General features: G+C 42.7%; 1 protein-coding gene across 2 annotated transcripts in view; it reads left to right on the top strand.

The window, feature by feature from the left end:
- LRP8 (LDL receptor related protein 8) overlaps positions 1-17291 on the top strand; it is a 169637-nt gene that overhangs the window by 121521 nt on the left and 30825 nt on the right. For both annotated transcript variants that reach the window (XM_041421447.1, XM_041421448.1), the window contains exon 4: positions 10834-10962. In XM_041421447.1, the coding sequence (XP_041277381.1) occupies positions 10834-10962 (129 nt within the window). The remainder of the gene's footprint in view (positions 1-10833; positions 10963-17291) is intronic.

The raw sequence follows: 17291 nt of genomic DNA on the forward strand, positions 1-17291 counted from the left end.
ACCAGGAGAAATCTCTGAGAGGTGCCAGCTCACAGGGATGGCAAACATAATTGGGGAGATTTTGGACATTGTAGTAGCTCATCACCTGATTGGTGATTGATGGCAGACTTTTCATGGAGTTAATGAGTAGAATGTTAACGAGTAGAAGTTACCAATATCCATCTATGCAGACTGTATTATATGTACTATCTATATGTAATAGATCTACTTCTTTTCATCTGTGATGTGCACAGAATATGCCCAGAGATAACGAGGCAGTGTGGTTAGGTGGAGGAAGCTGTTTTGGCATGTTTTGCTGCTGAGCCCGTTTGAAGTCGTTTGCAGCCTTTCAGGATTGGGAAGCGACAGTCACTGTTCCAGCAGCCTCTGTTGTCTGAACGAGCTCCGGCTCCTTCCCTTCTGATCAAAAGCACTTGGTGAAAGGTGCAGCTTGGATCCTTTAAAGCATCTCATTATGGGTTATATTTAGAAGTGTGAAGAATATATTATTAATTACAAGGATGCTCCAAAGCAAAGAAGCTGTTTCATCCATGCCCTTGATGAACAGAAAAGTTCCTGTGCTGAAGGAAGGTTATGCAATTAACAGTATATTCATTAGGAGTTCATCAGATAGCAAACTATGCTTATCTCCAGGATGGTACTAGAATATCTGACAATTTCCTAGTTACTGCCTAAGTGATAAGGCAAGAGACAGAAACTGCCAGTTCCTGATATATAAATTTTTATAAATTTCCTGATTATATAAATTTTACTGCCATTAAAATTTATGTAATACAGTTTACATATCTGTTATATACTAGTTATATATATATGTAATATTTTACATCTCAATTTACAGGCCAAGTTCTGTCTTGCTGCCTTGCTGCCTTGCTGGAAAGAACGCGTGGTGTAAATTGGCCCCACATATTTCTTGGTTGCTAAGTGAGCACAGTGTATGGACACTGAGGATCATTGCAGGATTTTTGCTCTCTTTTGTTCCTACAAAACCCCTCTTACCAGGGTAGCTGTCCACTGGGTTCATCCAGGATCATTCTGGATGTTTGCTTCCACCTGCTCAGTACTCTCAAATCCAGTCTGTGCACTGGGCCTGTGAAACAGAGTCACCTTTGCAGGGACATTTCTCCAGCTTAAGGGATTTTTGTCATTATTTGTAGCACTTACAAAATACAATCATTTTTCTGTCTTCAAATTCAGACTGGCATCTGGTAATTGATTTTTGCTAATTGAGTGATATAGCCAGGTGAATTTTTTTAAACTGTGCTTTAAAACCTAATTTTGAGTTGAGCATTAATTTGATCCAAAGAAATGGAGAAGTCAAGTGCCTAAATATGCCAGAATATGTATGAAATAAGCTGCCATCTGGAATTTGTTTCTGGATTTGCTGTAATAGAAATGGAGCACTCTGGGATGCATATTTTGGGGCATTTTAGAAATTAATATATAGGAAGAAAAATAGATAAATCTGTCCTGGTGCTGTGCTTAGCTGCTTGTGTAAGAATTTGACAAGTGACCAAAGTGATAATGTCTGGTAGGCCTGGACTAAGATACTGCCTAAGTGGAGAGAATGGAGTGAGATACTGTCAGTGGAGAGAATCAATTATTTTTAGAAACTAATTTTTTTAACAGTTCAGGGTCACAGTGCCAACAATTTGAAGAGAACCTAGAAAACTCTGTCACTTTTATCTATAAACCAAAGCCAGTCAATAACATTTGATTCAATAAAAAGTAAATTTATCCCTTATCTAAAAGTATATGTGCAGAAATTGTTCCAAGATGCTTTCAAAGTGCTGAGTTACAAACCCATACAGGGAGGGATGATTGATTTATTGTGTGCTGCAATCTGGAGTATTTTATCACTGAATCTTTAGTGAAGAAAGTTGATGTTGTTAAAGCTGCAATGCATTTAGACCCAAAGGCTAGGAATAAAGCAGGAAGCATTATTGGATCAGTACAGATCAGGAGGTTGTGGTTGTTACCTGTGTTTCTGTGGAGATCGGCTCTTTCCCTGGTCTCTCAACCCAGACCAGGAGGGATGGGCTTTGTATGGGGTGTGTGCCCGCGGGATGCCCAGCTCCTGGGAATTAGGCAGTGGGAATTAGGCTGACACCTGAATAAGTGACAAAGACTTGTAATGACTCCCATTTGGGGGGAAAGCTGAGGCTGCTCCCCACCTCTGGCACAGCGCTCCCGAGGGCTCTGTTCAGCAGCTCAGCACATCCATTTGTCACCTCAGTGGCCGCGTGAGAAAGTTTCAGTGTTCACAAATCTGTTTGCCCACACGGCTCTGGAATCCCTGGTCTCGGGCAGGGAACAAGTTTTCCTTTCAGGAGTTGCATTTCTGGGGTTAATTAGCTGACTTGCATTCATCCCAGCTTGTGCCGCCGTCACCTCCTGACTCATTCCTCCCCTGCCGCTCCCCTTTCTTCCCAGAGCGTGGCTGTGTGTGAGCTCGGCTCGTTCCCAGCTCCCTGCTCCAGTCTGTGCTGGGTCAGCTGTTACCCTCGCCTGTTGTGTTCTCCTCCTGAATCAGAGCTGCCTTAAAGCGTCACGCATCACTAATCAAGGGGGAGCACGGGGGATCATCGTAGATTTTTCAAGGTTGTTTGTAGCCAGACTTAGTTTTTCACAGTAGGCAGCCCTGGAAAAAAGTACAGGTGGAGGATCTGTATTGAGAAACGGAGCTCAGCTCTCAACCATGTCAAAGATTTTATTTTCATTTTATTTATTCATTTTATTTCTGGGCTATGGGAAAGGCAACATACTTTTATTTTTTATTTTCTTTTTCCTTTTTTTTTTCTTTTTCTCTTCTCTCCTCTGACCTCCCCCAGTACTGTTAATACAGAAGGAAAGGGAAGGCTGAACTGCATTGCAACTGGCAATGTGTACATAGATTGACAGGGTAATTACTGATGTAGACAGTGGTGGGATGGGAGGCTTGACAAGACAATGTTGTACATCACTCTCTTTCAAACTAGCTCTAGAAACAATAGTTTAAAAATGATGTTATGTTCGGGGTAGAAAAAAGCAGAGTATTTTTTCTGACCTTCTTAAAGTCATGTCATTGTTGAATTTTTTTTTTTAAGCTTTACTTTTGATTGATCATGAAAAATGCCTCTCACAAAAGGGAATATTTAATAGCTTTTCTATTAGAAAACTATCTCTAAAGACAATTTTGAGTCCTGGGTTTTGCTGGCAGGCCTGGGTGTTTGCTAACTACCAAAGTCAACTGTCAGTTTATTATGAAACTGTTTGAGATCAGCAGTGCACATTGCTGCTTTACTTCTGCCAGGAACAGGTTCTTCTTCAGCTGTTCTGGTTTCTTACTTCGATGTCTGGGATTTTCCCTGTGTTTTTTATTAGTATATCCTTGCCTCTGTGCCAAGCTCAGGGCATGGCCAACTGATCCTTGAGATGAGAGAAAACCACCAGTGAAGAGAAAATAAAATTTTAAATAGTACAAAATTATGTGAAGAAATCTGATGTAGAAACTCAGGTTTTCAGTAGCCAGAATAATGTCTTAGAGACACAGCTGCTCTGGAAGGCAAGTTCTGCTCTGGTTTAGAGGAGGAACAGAGAGAAAGGCAAGAGGGTCTGGTGGTTTCACAAGGAGGGACCATGTTAGGGTTTTAAACAGGTCCAGGGTAAATTATGGATTTTCCTCTTCCATCAAGAAGACATGCAAAGGGCCAAAGTTGGTAGAAATAGGGGGAAAGTTGGCAGATGGCATCTGACTTGAGTTTATCAAAATCCCCTTTTTGTTCCTCTAAACAATGAGGGCTGTGCTTCACTGTCATTAAGCAGGGCTGTCACTACAGGGCTGTATTCATTTCTTCTCTGGATTAATCTGAATAAATGTTTCTCGTGACCATATGGCTGTGGTGTCAGGAAAGATGAGAAACTGGCATTCAGAGGTGGCACGTGGCTCCTGGGCTCTCCCATGGCTGCACACTGCAATAATTGCAGTAATGCTTTCCTCAGCTGGAGCTGGACTGCAGCAGCCTCATTCTGTTGCTCACATGTCTGCCTTGCCCTGTGGAGTCCAGCTCAGCTCTGCAGCAGGGCACCCCACAGGTGTGGTGGGGTCCATGGCTCTTGTCCGTGTTGGTGTTGTACAGAACCTGTGGAAAATGGTAGCAAGGAATGGAGTTGGAATCCCAGGGTTATCCTGTGTCTCATTCAATTTTATTAAAGGATTTGTGCATCCCTGACCAAAGCAATGCCTCGACGCATTGGACATGAGAGCCAGCAGGGCAGAGAGGGCTGGGTGGGGAGCAAGGCCAGGGACTGGCCTTGAGGGATCGCTGACAATGTCTGGAACTGTTCTGTTTCCCCTGTCTCAAGGTGCTTGGGCATAAAAGCTGCTTTAGGGAATGAACTTCTGCAATGAATTCTCATATGTGTGGTGGCAGGTAAGGAAATGTAGTTTGTTCAGGAGCAGAAAGCCCTCACTGTATCATGTGCATCTCTCTCATGCCTAATAACCTGCCATGGTCTCTTAGAAACTGGATGCTCTGTGCACAGCCAGACTTGACAGTGGGAGAATGTCACAGTGTATTATACAGACACCAGTTAAAAAACACTGTTGTTTTACAAGCACTAGATGGTTAAAAAATGGAATTTAATGAGGACCAGCTGCCTATATCCTCACTGCTGTTAAACATCTGATCTTTGTAAATTCTGAAATTTCAGAAGTAGAAGTATGACCATGAGGAATAGTTTAAAGGCAATTAAAAAACTTTGTGATTCCTACTGAAAGTATCACAATTTTCCTGCAGTTTGAGACCAAGGAGGATCATGTAATCAACCAGTCTGACCACCGGTTTACCATGGGCCATTGACCTAGACTTGGATTTACCCCAGACAAGCAAACTGACTTGAATTTAAGGACTTGATTTCTCAGCAGCAGGGCCTGTTGGGCATATCAGGTAGAGAACAGAAGAGCTGTCAGAACAGTATCTGGAGAAGCTCTGAGATGAATTAGGTGAAATGCAGCAGAAGAGCATTTGCTGTGTTTACAGGAACACAAAATCAGCTGAAGTCCTGCCAGTCAGACTGAGGGAAGGAAATGCTTTTTGTAGCCAAGTTTGATGTTAGTTTTGATTTTTGAAGTGGATGAGTAAGACATAGCAATCAGGAATCAAAGATAAGGTGGTGCACTGGAAGCCCAAGAGATGCAGTCCTTTCTGTGCAGCTTGTGTCCTGGGCTGGGACAGTATTTGGGATTCCAAGGGTGCCAGGATAGCTCTGAACCTGGGATTCTTCCTGGCTTGTGTAGTGGGACATGGAGCTTAGCTAAAACCTGGTGCCATTTGTCTTTGCAGCCTGCTATAGAGATCTCTTACCTCCTTGCACTGTGCTGAAATACAGTTTATAATTCCTGTTAAAACTATTGGCACGATACCAGAGAATCATTTTTTCCTTGGGGTTGTTTATAGTGTCTGGGCTTTTGGAACACACTTTTCCTATAAAAGTTACCTCACTGTTATTCTGACAGTGAGTCTCTGTTTTGGTAATTAGAATTAATCCTGGGATTTTGAATTCCTGATTATTTCACTCTGATGTCAGAGATGGTAATCACCAATGTGCTAATCTGCACAAAAGTGAGGTAGCTGCTGCCTGTCTCTTTTAGACAAGCTGAACCCTTTGTGTGTCAAGCTTATTTTCTCCTTCCAGTTTCAAGGTAGAGGAGTTGGAGACTCATCAGGGACTGCTAATACAAGGTGTTGTAGAGGAGCCCTTCTTACAAGCAGACAAGAACAGGGTTAATAAGGGCTGTGCTGTGCAGTGCAATGGAGGGAAATCTGTGCAAATCCTCTGCTGTTCCCCTGGGAACTTCTGAACATAAGTCATCATCAAACAAATTACACTACTGAATCTATTTATCGGGTGTATCAATTGTTAATGCTGTTCCTGACAATTTACAGTGTAGTTCCTTAGTCACCTTCCTTAATCTGTCTTTTGAGCTGCTTAATTTATGTTGAAAGTTGAAAGGCAGTGCCCATAAGTTAATTGTCTTTTTGTGCAAGACAAATAGATTTTTCACTGATTCTGTGCCTTTGCATGCTGCCACAAAGACTGTGACACATCAGCCTGTACTTACCCACTCACACATGCAGTCAGGTGGCATCAGTTCCAGCCCTGGGAATTGGTGCTGTCAGCGTGCCCCAGTTTGACCAGAATGGAGTTTCCTGTGGGAGCAGATGGATGGGGCGGCTGCTTCTGTCAACAGAGGCGTCACTGGTGGTGGGTTGGTCTCATTCCAAGTCTCACTGCTGTAATCTTAATTCACTTAAGCCACTAATCGTGACATTTGTTTTGACCTGGGCTGCTTTCAACTGAAATTGTAGAGTTGCCTGTATTTTCTCAGAGATCTCAAGTGTAAGTGTAATACAGATATGGTGAGCAACCCAAGTACTGCTGATGGATTGGCTTTTGTACAAGTCACAAGTTCATGTAAGTGTTGCTATCCCAGCAGGCTGATGCTTGTACTGTGTTGCTTTACATGACAGAAGGTTCAGTGCAGCTCCTGACCTTAGTGGGAACAATTCTTTGATTAGCATTCCCCATGGTGTGTTCTGTCTCTGTGTATTGCTGATGCCCAGATCCAAACTCAAGCACCCAGTGAAAGCTGAGGGTTGAGGGAGTCCCTGTGTGCTCACAGTGCTCTGTGCACCAGGGCCAAAGAAACTCCCAAGACATGGGAATCACCCAGCATGGATGTTGCAGTCCTCACACAAACACTTCTGATCATAACATGTCACAAGGAAGGCATCAGGGAGATCAAGTATATCAAATATGATATAACACACCTTAGAAAATCACACCCAGAATCTGATGTGTCTCGAAGAGTTGAGACACATCAAAAGTAAAGTAAAGTAAACAACAGTGACCTGTCCTGAGCTGCAGCGTGAGCTGGGGTTGGGGGGACAGAGGCCAGGCCAGTGTTCCTCACAGCCACCTGCAGCTGGGAGAAGGGGCGAGAGAAGGAAACGGTGGGGCAGAGGCCAGTGTTCCTCACAGCCACCTGCAGCTGGGAGAAGAGAGAAGGAAAGTGCCAGTCAGATACAGCTTCAGCTGTGACAATATTTTATGTCAGAAGATGGATTTTAAACTGTGTTTCTTATGCACCTTAAATACTTCAATGGGAAACTTTGAGTTTTAAGTCAGTAGTAAGTGTAGATGAGGATATAAAAATTTGTACACACACATATATATAAAGAACAATATATGCAAACTTGTGACTGAGATTTTTTTCTGAATCACAAATCTTCAGTGATTGAGAACTCTGAGTTCTGAATTTCCCTAAGCAATCTCTGCCTGTCAGCTCCCCTCCTCTCTGCAGAACAGTTGCTCATTTACCACTTTGGCTTGTTTTCTCTGGAAACAAACTGGATTCTAGTCCTGTACTTGGGCAGGTATGAACACTTATTTTGTTCTTGGTACATCTCTGAGGCAGTTCTGCCAGTTGTGACAAAAGAAGATTTAAGGGCAGTGTTTGAGGAAGGAAGGTCCCTGTTAAAAAACATTCCTTTAAAAAAAAAGAAAAGCTGACAACTAAACCATTGCTGGAGGAAAGAGGAAGGTAGGAATTTTAAATTCCATAATAAAAGTAGTGGAAATATTTGTGGGAACAGTTCGTTGGCATGGCAGAAAATAATTGAACCATTTTAGTATTGAGTTTTCTCTGTTGTAGAAAAAAATGTTTTGGGTTGGAGCTTCTGAAGAACCTGGGAAAACCACAAGGGGCAGTCTGGAGAGGATGAGGAGTTATTTCAGCAGAGATAGAGAAGCTGTTCAGACCTGTAAGATGATGTATTTCCACAAAGGGCTTTCTTTTCAGTCTGCTGATGAAAAGTCTTGTGGGTTTCCCACCAGTAGAAGCTGCTTAATTGCATTTTGTGTATGCTCTTAGAGTACCTGTTTGGTGAGAACCTGACAAATGGTCTTCTGAAAGTAAATCAATTTTGTTTTCTTGGGCTTTCTTGAATATACATGATGTCCGGAGCCTGAAAAGCACAGCAGTGGCACAAGAGGAAGCAAACAGTGGGGCGCCAGTTAGGCTCTATGGTTCTCTGAAAGACTTTGTAGCCTCCTATAAAGAGAAAGAAGAATGTGCCATTGGCGGTAGTGAGTAAATGGAACCTTCTTGTCTTCTTTGCTCTTGTCTCCTTATAAATAAACCATTGTTGTCCATCCTTGGCATTTGCAGTTCATTGTGATAAATTGGTCTTGATGTGTCTGACATTTCAACCAAGTTGTTTAATGGTGCTTTTCTGAAAAGGCAGATCTTGCTATAACTCGCCTTGGTCCAGAATGCATCCAGGGTAAGAGCACTCACCATCACACACAGCACTAACCCTTTCCTTTCTGCCTGCACAAAGAGGGAAGGAGGAGGTAACACATTTTGGTCATGTCAGCCCAAGAGGCCTGGGTTTGTGTAAGCCGTGCGCAGAAACAGAAATGTTAAGTCTGGACTGCAGTTGCCGAAAGCCTCTTTAATAGTGTGGAAAACAACATGGACTCCACTTGCATCTGCAGCCTCAGGGGAGAGGGGAGGAAAACACCCAACTTGCTGGAAATGCAGGTGTGTTTGCACCAAAGGTTTGCTTTGAGTTTTGTGTAAGATCCCCTCTCTGTTACCTGCCAGTGCCTACAAGTCGTTGGCTTCCACGCAACAATTGCTTGGGTGCAGAAACCACTGGAACACAGAGATTTGATGATCTGTGACCAAGAGCAGCTTCTATTGCTGCATCCCTGAAAGTTCAAGCTTTGATTTACATATTTTAAATGTCTGTAATTATTCTGTCAGGGAGATGACTAATACAGAGGTTGCTTTCCATAAATAGGAGCCTTCTGTTCATACCTTTCTAAACCTTAGAGCTTCCCAAAACTATTAAACATCTGCCCACAGCAGCCAAGCAAAAGTAATTTCCATACTTTAAACTGTGACCAGTAAATAAACTTTTTGCTGGTTAATGATCCCGCTGTGTGATGACACCATTTTATGATTAAATTTTACCTTCTTCAAAATCAGGTGTGTGGAACATGTTCCTACCTGTCTTGACTCACTTGGTTCTCAGTGGAGATTTACAGTGAGGATGGAACACCTGGTCCTACTTGGCATCAAAATAAATTCTCCTTTCCCTCACCATTTCCAGAACAAGAAGAATTAGAACAATTATTGAGGAATGTGAACCAATAACCTGATTAACAAATGTCTCAGTGACATTTTGGTGTCCCAGTTCTCCCAGTATGCCAGTCCAATCCAAACCTTAATGTAGTTGGGTATTACAAAACCTGCAGCTTAGAGGGGACACAGGACTTGGCCTGAGTTGGCAGACACACTGCTCGTGGTGGGGTCTTGCTGGGGAGCCTTTCCAATGTTTTTCATTACTAATTTGCTGGAAAAATAACCCCAAAGCCTAAGTAAGGATCCTTTTTTTCCTCCCTTCTGTAATCATGCAACATTGATAAATGTTATTTAGGTATGCAGCGAGCAAATTTCAGCAGAAATGCTGTCACGCCTCAGGGTTATAAAACTTCATTACATCTGTTATTAACTGTCTGTCTGTGGCAGCACCTAATTTTTCTTGATGTATTGGTTGCCCACAGCTTCTCCAAACTGCTTCTTCTAACACTTGAAGGCGCTAAGACGGAGAAATGCAGGGATTAAATGGCACTGCTCTCCAAGTGGCTGATGGATGCTTTGGGGCTGTAGGATGCCCTTTCACAGTCTCCTTGTGTAGGTGGAAGGGGAGGTATAATTTTCATCCTCTCTCAGCACTTGGGAAGCTGATTGACTTCGTAAATACCTTTACCAGGGCAGGGTAATGTGAAGGTTTTCATTTAGAATCCAGGTTCCCACCTGCTCAGTAGACCTGCAGCCATACACAGCATTATCATCGTTAGTAGCAGTGGAAGAAATACTTGAATACACATAATTTTTTGAAGAGGGAAATTAGTCTGTTTAATAAGCAAATCCTGCCAAACTGGATGATGATTCCAGAATGCTAAACAATTGTTTAAATTGTGGAACATTTTGCATTTCAGCAGCCTTGTCACAATAAATGTAGATCTGTTGCTCTTTACACCAGTATGAAGGCAAAAGGAATTTTAGCAATGCAAACTAGTTATGAGAGAATGAGCTTCACAGCTTACTTGGTTCCAGATAAATCTGGCAAATTCTTTTTCATAGTTGTCTTCTTGCCTGTACTGGGGTTTTTGCTTCTGCAGGTCCTCCTACATCTCCATGTCTGACATCACAGTTTCCTCCAATTTACGCATTTACAGCTCAATTTGTTAAATATCTGCAAGTTCCTGCTTGCCCTGGCTGCTTTTTCCTCAGCTTTGCTGACCACAATCTGCCCGGGTCATTATGTTTAGAAACGGCCTTGCCAAACCTGGACGTACACCGTTGTACTAAAATGAGGGAATTGCTTTTCCCTGGTTTAGCTGGAGGTGGTTTGTGCAGAGCTGCTGTGCTGTGTGCAGGGCAGTGCCTGAGCAGCTCCAGCTCAGTGTGTTGGGCAGGGAGGCAGAGCCCAGTTTGCACTGAGCACCCCTCCCTGTCACAGCCAACCCCAAGTTCTCAGCTGGAATCCCTGTTGGTCTATTGGAACCTTCCTCCGTTCATTTTGGCTGAGAGGGACAGGAAGGGCCTCATCCCAGGGCAGCCTGGTTGAGGAGGCAGCAGGTTGGCTTGGGATTTCATTCCAATATATCTCAGGATCAAGCCATTCAAAGTCAAAGTAACTGTAACAGCATAAACAATGTTAGAAATGTTTGGAAATATATGTTTAATGTCTGTTTATTTCTTTGGTTTTTTTCTTCCAGCCAAACAAGTGTGTCCATCTGAAAAAATTAGCTGTGGAGACTTAAGCAACAAGTGCATCCCATTGTCCTGGAGATGTGATGGGCAGAAGGACTGTGAAAGTGGAATTGATGAGGCTGGTTGCACTCCTGGTGAGTTAATACAGATGCAACATCTCCATTTAGGACTATAAAAGTCCTGGAGTGACTGTTACAAAAGGCATGGAAAGGGATGACTTTTCCTGCCAACAAACTTACTCTGCTTTGCAGTGCTAAGTGCTGACTTCTAGAACCAGAGAGGAAAGAAGGAATCTCCAGTTGGGGCTGGCTAGAGAATGCATGAACTCTACGAAGAATTAAGTATTGTTATTAGGGTTAACACCCAGGTGATATGGAAAGGACTTAAGGTTCAGACCTTCCTCTGTGGTAGCCCAGCAGGTTCCTGCTGTGTCCTGTGCAGAGTGGGGACAGACTCAGGCTGGCTTCTGCTGGGGTAGAATAGATGGGCCTGGAGATTGATGGTTTGTTGGTTTCACTGGACAGAGAGAGGCTGATGTACCCTGTACCCATAACTGTTTTAAATTCAGTCCCTAAATGGCCATTGCCTTTTATGAGGCCTTTCTGTGCTGAATGAAAGAGCCCTTTATCAGTGTTTTCAGTCTGTGGAAACTCCTGCACTGTGTGGTCAAACTATCTATCAGACTGCGTTTTTGGTAGACCAAATATATTAGTTCTTTATGCTTCTTTATGTCAAATATTCTCTTTTGAATGAATGCTTGACTCATTCTTGTGGCTCCCTTTGGTTTTCCAGTTGGTTTTTCAACTTCGTTTTTACACAGACCACCAAAATTTAGGGAGTATCAGTCTTGCCAGTCTGTGCAGAAGTAAAATCACCTTTCTAATTTCTGATACTGTTCTTATTAAATTCTTCATGTGCAAATGATCCCAGGCTTTTAAGAAGCTCACTAAGTTCTGTGTGTTCACCCATCCCTCAATATTTCTGGTGTTGCCTGTGGTATCAGCAATGTTACTTTTACTTCCAGGTTACTGGTGGAAGGGTTGAATGGTTACATTCAAGCACAAATTGAAGTTTTTTCATTTGAAAACTGGATTTTGGGCTCTAATTCCTGCCCAGTTCATAATCCACATGATATCTTTTCTTTGAAGCTGTACAAGGAAATATGTTTTACATGAACATTTTGTGGCTCTGAGTGGAGTGCTGTGGACAAATTTATTTCTTTGCAGTCAGCTTTATCAAACAAAATATTATCAAAGCCTTTACTTTGTGAGCAACTTGTTCCACTATTTAGCTTTCTTTGTAAAAGCATTTTTTCTTAGTCCTTTTTTTCTTTTTCCTTTTATTGGTTTTCTGTGTGAAACTTAAGTGTTTTCTCTTTAGCATGTACATTTTTTTTCTTTAAATAGGAGGCTTGAATTAGAGACAAATTCAGAGGATAATTGTAACTGCTATTTTCCTGATATGAGTTTGAGAAATTAGAACAATTTCTGCACTGGTGGCTGCCTCACCTGATTTAATGCTGCTGCTCACACCAATGGGAATGGTCTCATAGAGTCTTTTAGTTATAATAAAAATCTACTTGAAATTGCTTTGAACTTTTTTTTCAAAGCTTTAGGTAACCCCCAAAATGAATGTAGATATGTTCTGAATGCCACATCATTTCAGCATAATGATGCTATGAATGGATTTGGAAATAGCTGAGTGTTTCTGCTCTGGATGTTTCAGCATCTCTACTCTTACTTAGCTTCCAGTTTTAGTGCATGTGCAGGTTCTTAAAAACCTTAAAAAAAATTAATCCAAGGACAAATTACCACATTTTGGTGCTTGCTGGGTAACTGGTGAGAAATTAATTAGCAGCTTTCAACCAATTTCTAATGACTGAGCACTGTCCCCACACACTGGAAATCTCTGCTGACTCTGGCTGTGGGGTGGGGTTCTCTGGCATGAGGAAAAGGCATTGAGAGGTGAACTTGGAGCATCCTGGGTGGGTGCAAACATCAAAAGCTTTCAGTCCTAGGATCTCAGCTCAGCATCTTTCAAAGGCCAAAACTCGCTTTGAGAGGGAAACAGGAGGCACTGCTGAATGGCTGTGGTGGGAGCACTTTCAGGGAGGTTGCCTGTCAAATGAAGGTCTTTTCCTCATGGATGAGAACAATTGTGTGAGCTGTTTCAACAGGGAGCTTGTGGAGGATTGATAGCTATCCTCTCCCTTATCCAAATCTGATAAACCTCACTAAGCTTATTCACCAATACTCTGTTAACATTCCCATTTCTTCTCTGGTTAGAATCCTCCTTTCTCTGTTTCCTCTTATCTCAGCAGCACACAGTATCCTGACCACTTCAGACCCCTTCTTCTCTTTGTTTTGTTAATTTAATCTCTGCACTCAGGTTTTTATTCTCATTTTACAAGAAGCTTCAGCACTGCCTGTCACCAGCAGCCCCTTGGAGCACAGCACCCTGTCACAGAGGCTGCACTTCTCACAGGGCTGACCAGCTTGTCTATAAATAACACATCTTGCTGGATAAATGTTTGGAAGGGGATTTATCTGTGCTCAGAATAATTTCTGTGGTGAGAGCCTGCATGTGCAATAAACAAGTGGATGATGACTTGAAGATGGTGTGAGTGAGGGCATTCAGAAGAAAAACCCCTAAGCTCTTTCTAAATCCATGTTAATAAAGCTACTACTGCAACCTCATGTGACACTTCAAAAATATTTTAACTGTGTATACTCTTGCATTTGGATAGGAATAACTGGCTCTTAGATTTATAATTCTTCAAGAGGATTTAATATGGAGTTTATGAACCTTATTTATACCTGCATTTCTGCATTGGTAGTTTGTACCAGTAACAGAATTGTGCTGGTGTCCTGGAGCAAAGCTTGGCTGTGCTGAGGCTGTGCAAGAACCTGTCCCTGTGTCAGAATGTTCACAGCCAAGTTAAGGGAGGATCTCCTGCAGGAGAGGACAGTAAAGATTATGGTGTGCAATCATCTAAACTGTAGGAACAGTGCAGGTGTATTATGTAGTTGTCCAGCTGTTTCCTTTCCAGCTACTGCTCTGAACCTTGTAATTCTCGCTGGATTTTTCTCTCGGGATGATATCATTGCCTTTTGAATCCATGTGAAATGTATCCAGTGCAGACATTAGGGGGACAAAGCAGCTGTTCAGAGACTTGGGGACAAAAGTAGAGAAGCTGAATGAGGAGACGATGGTGTGATTTTCACCCTGTGGAAGAACTTGTCAAGGAAGCAATGGAAACTGCAAATTCTTTCACCTGCAGTGGATAAAGCACCAGTGATCAGGGATCCAGATGTGTGTCTGCACAGGCTGTAGTTGCACCAGGGGTTAATTGCAGGTATTAATCCTTGCACATAAGTAGTTAAGTGCCTGTCTGCCTAAATAATTGACTTCCAACAGACAGGCTTTAAGAACACTACTGACTTCCAGTCCACAAACAATTTTTGAAAATGCAAACGTCTGCCTTTTTAAAATAAGACTATGTAAAAATAAAAACCTTATTTTTCAGTTTTTGGAGCAGAAGTAATTTGAGTCTTCACAATACCAGGTGTGTTGTAGTCATAGGTCAGGGTTAGTATCCTTGAATTTGCTGGCTTGGAGGTGCTGGCAGTCTTCTTATTTCCCTGGTGAAGGTTTTCTGCTCCCAGTGCACCCAACCTTTGTCACAATGGATTGGAGAAGCTTAGGAATGTGTTTACTGAGACTAAAAGAGAAATTAAATGGGAGAGGCTGTAATTAAAGCAACACAACTTGGGGTCTGTCTGGACTTGGCTAACTAAGCAGAACTTGTTAAATCTCTGCTGAGAGGGACAGTAAGCAGTGTTTTGTCAGCTGCTCAGGAATGCAGAGAGCACTTGAGAGTGCCTTTGGAAGAGAGAGCTGCCATCCTGTACCAGCTGAAATGGCACAGAAGCCCTTCAGTGCACACATGTCCCTCCTGAGAGGACTCTGGGATGCTCACAGAGAACAAGGCTCTGCTCCCATCTCTTCTGGCTGTGTCACTGGTTCTCACCTGAAGCACTGCTTGCACTCAATATGGAAATTGTGTCTTGCAATGAGGAGTTGGAAGTGCACCAGTTTCCCCTTTCCCAACAGTTGGATGCAGTGAAATGATGAATTCATTGTCATATTGATAGCAGAATAAGCTATTTATCCATGGTGTATCCTCCTAAACTGTAGCACAGTGATCATGAGGAACTTTTGCAGACAGTGGACATACTCACACTAACCTTGTGCAGCTGGCATAGCACAGAGACAGTGATCATGGGGAATTTGCAGGCAGTGGACATACTCACACTAACCTTGTGCAGCTGGCTGAGGTGAGAGCCAGGAATTCCTGCAGGAGCCTCATGCCAGTGACAACTTTGTCACCCAGAGCATCTTCTTTTGGACCCTGGTCTTCAGGCTTTTCATTGCTGACCATGTATCTCAGAATTAGTTCTAGATTTTCAGCCTTATGATATCATGATATGCCAGATTAAAAGTGAACAAACTGGATAAAGGCTTTTTAAATTCATAAGGGAAACCACAGTAAAGCACAGGTGTGCTGAGCTGGAACCGTGTGTCCTTGCCATGGCAGCTCACAGGCTTTGCCATGTAAATAGATCATTTGCAGGATCCTCAAGAAGGAGGTGAACTTCCCACTTCTCCTGGCACAGCTCCAGGCTCATGTGTTACTCTCCAAAAAAGCAGCAGCCCCTCCAAGTGAGGGGTGCTTTTCTTGGAAGGTCCAAGTGCAGAAAACTTTGAGTCAGCTCTTGCCAGTGCCCTGGTTAACAGCCCTGATGTCAGCTGAGAACTACTGGCTGAAGGCAGAATTTAAAGCAGACTAAAGCTGTTCATCCCTCCAGCAGATCCACCTGGTGATGAACCAGCTGAAGGAGGGAAGCTGCAAAGCTGATTTAAAGTCACCTTCCCCCACTCTGCTCCTGCACCTACACTCACATGAAGTGACCTTTCTATTGACAGTTAAAGTGTTTTATCATCTTTTATCATTGTCCTGTAACTATAAAGAGCATCATGTTGTCCCAGCACTCTTTTCTTTTTTGTGCAGTAGAAGGTACCTGTATTTTGCATGAGCCAAAGGTACCTGTATTTCGTATGAGTCACTTCCAGTGCTCCTTACTGGGATTTGACCACACTGATCCAGTCCATTCCAGATCTCCACTGATCCTACTGAGACCTTCTAACTTGGTGATAATGTAGCACTGATTTTATCTTTCATTGTAGTTGGATTAATGTGTGCTTTTGTCAAAGTTAGTTCTGTTCACTGCCTGTTAATGAATTAACATTCATTATGTGCTGTCCCTCAGTTACCTCAGAGGGACATCAAACCCAAAGGATCAGATTTTGCCATGCATTCTCCCTGAGAAACCCACCAATTTTGACAGGGTTAAAGCCCATAGCATCACAGTCATGCCTGTAAAAGAAATACTTCTCCACTATCATTATTCATTATTTTAGTGTGTGATGAAAAGAAACATGACTGGTCTGAAATTCCTGGCATTTTATAGAGGGTAGTTGTAGCTTCAGTGCACTTGCCATGGTGGAAGAATTTACAATTATTTCCAAGAAGGAAAAAAAGAATTGCTAGATTTAACAAATGCAAGTCCTTCATAAATAAGATAAGGTAGCACAGCAATGATATCCTCTGGGCTTTACATGATGTTTAATTACTGGACAGCTGGAGGGATTAATGCTTGTGCATTATGCCATGGCTCTCAGAAATTAAACATGTACAGCTGCCACTTTATCACTGCTTAAAGTATTAGAGCTCCTTCAAAAGCAGTAGTAATTTGCAGAAAAATCCCCATTGTTATTTAGGAAAAATCTCAGCCCGTAATCATATTTGTCCTGAGTTCCTTCAGAACAAAATGGCAAGAAGGAAAAGAGATTGGGAGTTACTTTTAATTGCATGCTGACAGGAAAAGTGAAGGTAGCTGCATTTTTAATATATTGGATGCTCTTTGTAATTAAACACAATTCAACAGTGTGTGGACTTAGGTTAGAGGTAAGACAGTCACGGTGTAAGTCCAGAATTAAACCCCAAAGCCGTGGCCCAAGCTGTGCCAGGGCTCTGCCTGCAGAGGATGAGGGCACAATGGCTTTGCCTTCCCTGCTGCTGGCTCTTGAGCTGAGCTTTGCAAAGGAAGGTGTGTGGCACATCTGCAAATGGAGCTTCCAGCACCGAGCGGGGCTTTGGGGGTGGCCCCGTGCTGATCCTCCTCACAGAGAAATTGTCCCTATCAGTGTTCCATGAATAATTCATTCTCTAAAGCAGAGCAGATGAAAACACAATCTGAAAACAAGACAATGCAGCAGTGGTACTTCAGCGTTGCTCTGAGGGAGTGAGAGGGGAAAAGGGGGATGCAGAGAACAGCACGAGCACACACACCCCCACACAGACACATCCTTCACACCCCAAAGGATCATTGTTCGCAGGGCT

The sequence above is a fragment of the Onychostruthus taczanowskii genome, unplaced genomic scaffold (genome assembly GCF_017590055.1).
Source record: "Onychostruthus taczanowskii isolate IOZ18803 unplaced genomic scaffold, ASM1759005v1 scaffold7, whole genome shotgun sequence".
Taxonomy (NCBI): Eukaryota; Metazoa; Chordata; class Aves; order Passeriformes; family Passeridae; genus Onychostruthus; species Onychostruthus taczanowskii.